We start from the raw sequence: 5,730 nt of genomic DNA on the forward strand, positions 1-5,730 counted from the left end.
AGAATGGCGAGAACTCAGGAGGCGGAGCTTGCAGTGAGCCGAGATCGCGCTACTGCACTCCAGCCTGGGCGACTGAGCGAGACTGTCTCAAAAAAAAAAAAAAAAAAGAGTTGGATACAGCATATTTGGGTCGCAGAAGGATGCAGAGACGGAGGGCAGGGTTGGGAGGTAACATGTCTGTATCATAGCCTAAGAGCTGCTGGGGCCTCCAGCCACAGAGGGCTTCAACTCCGGCTAGGAAGATTCCTGGATCTGTGATTTTTGTGGGGGCTGTGGCTGCTGTGCTACCATCTGCCAGGCCACCATTACCTGGGCCTGTTAGCATCTTGCTTTTCCTGGACAGCCTTACCCAGAGCTGCTTCCCCTCTTTCCAGGTGATCAATGCCATTGAACAGGACTACCGGCTGCCCCCGCCCCCAGACTGTCCCACGTCCCTCCACCAGCTCATGCTGGACTGTTGGCAGAAAGACCGGAATGCCCGGCCCCGCTTCCCTCAGGTGGTTAGCGCCCTGGACAAGATGATCCGGAACCCTGCCAGCCTCAAAATCGTGGCCCGGGAGAATGGCGGGTGAGGACTGCAGGGAATGGGCCCCTTCCTGCTCTCTGCCCCCACTCCTTGCCCAAAAGTGTCTGTTCATTGATGTTAGGTGGAAGGGTCTCTGTCCGCCTCTCCAAGGCTGGGCTCCACCTACTCGCCCGGACCCGCGCCTGGTACTCAGCATTCCTCCCCATCCTTGCCCCCCAGGGCCTCACACCCTCTCCTGGACCAGCGGCAGCCTCACTACTCAGCTTTTGGCTCTGTGGGCGAGTGGCTTCGGGCCATCAAGATGGGAAGATACGAAGAAAGTTTTGCAGCCGCTGGCTTTGGCTCCTTTGAGCTGGTCAGCCAGATCTCTGCCGAGTAAGTAGTGGCAAGAGCTGGAGTGGGGTGGGGAGAGCAAGGCAGCTGGAGTCAGGCCCATGGGGTCTGCAGGGGCTTTTGGGGTCAGCTTCGGGTGCCAACGCTGTCTTCTCGCACGGCGTTCATGCCATGCCTAGAAGGGCCCCGGAGGAGCAGTAACAGCCCCATGTAGCCAAGGACCCAAGGACTCTTTGGGGCCAGCCTGCCCGCCTCACCTCCTCCTGCCATCACTGCCCTGGGCCATCGCGTTTCTGCCTCTCACTCCGTATCTATCTTTGTGCATCTATCTGCATTCCAGGCCCGGCTCTCACAGTAACAACGTGTCAACTCGGGTTCTCTTTTTCCACCCATAAAAGGAGAAGATTGGGCTAGGTTTTGGAGATCCTCTTCAGCTTTCATGTGAAATGGTTTTATGATTCCTCGCCTCCCAAAGGCTGCATATCCCCACTTGGCCTTTGTCTGCTACTCCCCCTTTCTGCTTTCCCGTTTCTCTCCCAAGATCTCCTCTCATCCCAGGTTGAATAACAGAAGGAATATAAAAATCTGAAGGCCAGGCACGGTGGTTCATGCCTGTAATCCCAGCACTTTGGGAGGCTGAGGCAGGTGGATAACTTGAGATCAGGAGTTCGAGCCCATTGTGCACAACTTGGTGAAACCTTATCTCTACTAAAAATACAAAAATTAGCTGGGCATGGTGGTGCGTGTCTGTAATACCAGCTACTCAGGAGGCTGAGGCAGGAGAATCGCTTGAACCTGGGAGGTGGAGGTTGCAGCGAGCCAAGATTGTGCCATCGCACTCCAGCCTGGACAACAGAGTGAAACTCCATCTCAAAAAAAAAAAAAAACAAATGTGAAGGCCGGGTGGTGGCTCATGCCTGTAATCCCAGCAATTTGGGAGGCTGAGGTGGACTGATGCTTTAGCCCAGGAGTTGGAGAGCAGCCTGGCCAACATAGCAAAACCCCATCTGTACAAAACAAAAACAAAAAACTTAGCCAGGCATGGTGGTGCATGCCTGTGGTCTCAGCTACTCAGGAGGCTAGAGCCAGAGGGTCCCAGGCCAGTCTGCCCCTGCCCCGTGGGGCCTGGGCACATCCCTCCCTAATTCTTCCCAGCCTTTCTCTGACCCAGAGGGCCTCCTCTCCCTTTTTTCCCCTTATCTCAGTCTCCAGCCATCAGCAACCTCCTCTTCCTCTCCACCCAGCTCTTCCTCTCCCACTTCGGCCTTTTCTTTCTCACATCTCCATTTCCCTCTACGGCAATCTGTGCAGCCTCTTCCCCTAGTCTCAGTTTGCGGGACTTTCTCTCTTTTCCTTCCTTCCCTGGTACCCAAGCCAAAGCCCCCCGCCTCTGGCCTCCAGCCCCACCCCCTACTGCGGCTGCACAGAAGGATGGCTGCCTGGCTCCTAAAACTGCCCCGCAACTGTTGACATCGGTTGTCCCTCTCCCGCTGGCTTTTCTGTTTGGCTTACAATGCTGAGGCTAGGACCAGCTCAGTAGCCAAGCGAGGAGAGCGGCCACAGGGACCCTAGGGTCTCACCGAGCTCTCCTTTCCTTCTACAGGGACCTGCTCCGAATCGGAGTCACTCTGGCGGGACACCAGAAGAAAATCTTGGCCAGTGTCCAGCACATGAAGTCCCAGGCCAAGCCGGGAGCCCCGGGTGGGACCGGAGGACTGACCCCACAGTACTGACCTGCAGGAACTGCCCACCCCAGGGACAGGGCCTCCTCATCTTTCTGGGGCACAGTGGGGACTCACAGAGGCCCCCAGCCCTGAGCCCCGCTGGATTGCACTTTGAACCCGTGGGGTAGGGAGTTGGCAATTTGGAGAGACAGGATTTGGGGGTTCTGCCATAATAGGAGGGGAAAATCACCCCCCCAGCCCCCTCGGGGAACTCCAGACCAAGGGTGAGGGTGCCTTTCCCTCGGGACTGGGTGTGACCAGAGGGAAAGGAAGCGCCCATCATCTCCCAGCCTCCCCAGGTGACCCCCCTCACCTTGACGGGTGCCTTCCCGCAGACCAAAGAGTGTGACTCCCTTGCCAGCTCCGGAGAGGGGGACTGTCCCAGGGGGCAAGAAGGGGTGTCAGGGCCCAGTGACAAAACCATTGGGGTTTGTAGTCCCAACTTGCTGCTGTCACCACCAAACTCAATCATTTTTTCCCTTGTAAATGCCTCTCCCCCAGCTGCTGCCTTCATATTGAAGGTTTTTGAGTTTTGTTTTTGGTCTTAATTTTTCTCCCCGTTCCCTTCTTGTTTTTTCGTTTCGTTTTTCTACCGTCCTTGTCACAACTCTGTGTTGGAGGGAACCTGTTTTTCACTACGGCCTCCTTTGCCCAAGTTGAAACAGGGATCCATCATTGTGTCTGTTTCCAGAACAGTGCCTTGGTCATGCCACCTCCCCGGATCCCGCCTGGGACCCCCAAGCTGTGTCCCATGAAGGGGTGCAGGGTGAGGTAGTAAAAGGGGCGGTAGGTGGTGGTGGAACCCAGAAACGGATGCCGGTGCTTGGAGGGGTTCTTAAATTATATTTAAAAAAGTAACTTTTTGTATGAATAAAAGAAAATGGGACGTGTCCCAGCTCCGGGGGTGACGGGGGTGATGGACTACATTTCTAAGGAGAGTGGGGCTGGGTAGGGAGGGCTTTGTGACTGACAGAGAGGGGTCAGAGGTCTGGAGGCTGCAGGGCTGTAGGGGCTGGAACTCGGTTATGAGCCCCAGGGTGTGTTTGAGGTGGTGGGGTGAGATGAATCATTCGGCATCTGCTTCTAACGGCTCCAGCTGGCTCTGCCAAGAGCCTGGGGCACCTCCGGGGTGGGGCTGTCCCCTCCCTCCCCTGTGCTGGTTCCTCCATCCTGGCCAGGGGCTGCTGCGGGAGGGAAGGAGGGAAGGCCTTGAGCTCCCAGCCCTGCCCCACAGCCCCTGGAGAGGGAGGAGGGAGCAGGAGCTGGAGCCAGGGGGTCCTGTTGGATGAAGGAGACAGATGGGGGCCAGATGTTGACAGCTGGGGTAGATTTCAAGGCAATGCGGGGAGAGTGTCTGCATTGGCTGTGGGGGAAGGGAAGAAGGGGCCCCCCACGTGTGTACACAGGCACTTGCGCGGGTGGCTGGGCCAAGGACAATTCTCCCATTCAAGATGCTGCCCGGGCAGGTTCTCCCAGCCTCTTGGAAACGGGAGGGGGAACCTCCTGTCTTCCCCCAACTTCCCCCTCCAAAGGCCCCGCTCTCTTTCTTGCCATTTTCTGTGTCCTTTTCTCCAGGGATCTTTCTGGCCTCCCCCTGGACACCTGCAGGGGCAGGTCTTGACAAGGACCAGCCTGGCTTAACCTGGTCCATTTCTTTTTCTGTTTTTTTGCTTTTTTGAGACAGGGTCTCGCTCTGTCGCTCAGGCTGGAGTGCAGTGGAATGATCATAGTTCACTATAACCTTGAACTCCTGGGCTCAAGGGATCCTCCCATCTCAGCCTTCTGAGTAGCTGGGAATCCTCCAGGCACACGCTACCACGCCCAACTGATTTTTAAATTTTTTTGTAGAGATGGGCTGGGGGCGTGGGTCTCACAATGTTGTCCAGGCTGATCTCAAACTCCTGGCCTCAAGTGATCCTCCCCTCTCAGCTTCCCGAGGCGCTGGGATTACAGGCGTGAACCTCTGCGCCCAACCTGCCTTTTCCATTTCTGCACTTGAGTCGCCCCCTGTTGACGCGTTTGGGTCAGTGCTGGACCCCAAATCAGCTTGGGCCCTTCCCGGTCCAGGGAGGCTTGTCCTCAATTTCCCACCTCTACAACCCTCTTCTGGAATTCCTCAGGCTCTTGAGTCCTCTGTCCCCTCTTCCCTTGGTGACACATCACCCATGTTTCGTACCCCCGAGGAGGTGTGGGAGGGACTTGGGTCCATCCAGAGGATGTTGCTCAGGCCCACCCTCTTCCCCTGCCGACCAGACATCCAGGCTAGATAAGGTATCCTAGAGAGCTGGTAGCTGAAGAAAAGTTAATGGGCATTGCAGAGGCACAGCAGAGAGGCCAAGAGTGAAGACCCGGTGTGGGGAGCTGGGGTCAGGGCAGGGGGCTGCAGAAGCCCCATGAGGTCCAGCCCAACAACTCCAGGCTACCCTGAGCCTTCCTGCCACATCCAGCTCCCCAGCGCGAATGCTCTCCCAGCTAGGGAAAGGGAGAGTCTCGCTGGGCAGGACCCTTCCTTCCCAGGGTCCTTTCCTTCCCCATGTTGGGTCTTCCTTCCTTCCACGAAGGTGGCCTCAGGGCGTGTCATCCCAGAGGATGAGCGCAGAGTATAATACATTTCTAGAACTCAATCCTCCCTGGTTGGTTGGTGGTTTCTTTAGAGACAGGGTCCTGTTCTGTTGCCCAGGCTGGAGTGCAGTGGTGCAATCATAGCTCACTGCAGCTTGGAACTCCTGGGCTCAGACAGCCCTCCCGCCTCAGTCACCCAATAATTTCTTACATTTTTGTAGAGACAGGGACTCGCTGTGTTGCTCAAGCTGGTCTCCAACTCCTGACCTCAAGCAACTCTCCCTCCTCAGCCTCCCAAAGCACTGGGAATACAGGTGTGAGCCACCACACCCAGCCTATCCTCCCTGTTTTGACATCCCCAAACCCAAATCCCCTTTGGGGTCCTACGTCCCGATCCTCCACCAGCCCAATTGTCAGTGTTTTGTTTTGTTTTGTTTTGTTTTGGGATGGAGTCTTGCTCTGTTGCCCAGGCTGGAGTGCAGTGGTGTGATCTCGGCTCACTGCAAGTTCCGCCTCCCGGGTTCACGCCATTCTCCTGCCTCAGCCTCCTGAGTAGCTGGGACTACAGGCGCCCGCCACCACGCC

At 56.6% G+C, this 5,730-nt stretch overlaps 1 protein-coding gene across 2 annotated transcripts in view; it reads left to right on the top strand.

Annotated features, from left to right (window-relative positions):
- The window catches only part of EPHB4 (EPH receptor B4), a 32,234-nt gene extending 28,745 nt beyond the window's left edge, over positions 1–3,489 (top strand). The window contains exons 15-17 of one of the 2 annotated variants that reach the window (XM_011985664.1): positions 375–568; positions 746–901; positions 2,463–3,489. In XM_011985664.1, the coding sequence (XP_011841054.1) occupies positions 375–568; positions 746–901; positions 2,463–2,592 (480 nt within the window). In that variant the 3' untranslated portion in view covers positions 2,593–3,489. The remainder of the gene's footprint in view (positions 1–374; positions 569–745; positions 902–2,462) is intronic. The other variant, XM_011985665.1, reaches the window with a different exon arrangement.
- The last annotated feature ends 2,241 nt before the right edge of the window (positions 3,490–5,730 follow it).

Source organism: Mandrillus leucophaeus, unplaced genomic scaffold (genome assembly GCF_000951045.1).
Source record: "Mandrillus leucophaeus isolate KB7577 unplaced genomic scaffold, Mleu.le_1.0 Scaffold29, whole genome shotgun sequence".
Lineage (NCBI taxonomy): Eukaryota > Metazoa > Chordata > Mammalia > Primates > Cercopithecidae > Mandrillus > Mandrillus leucophaeus.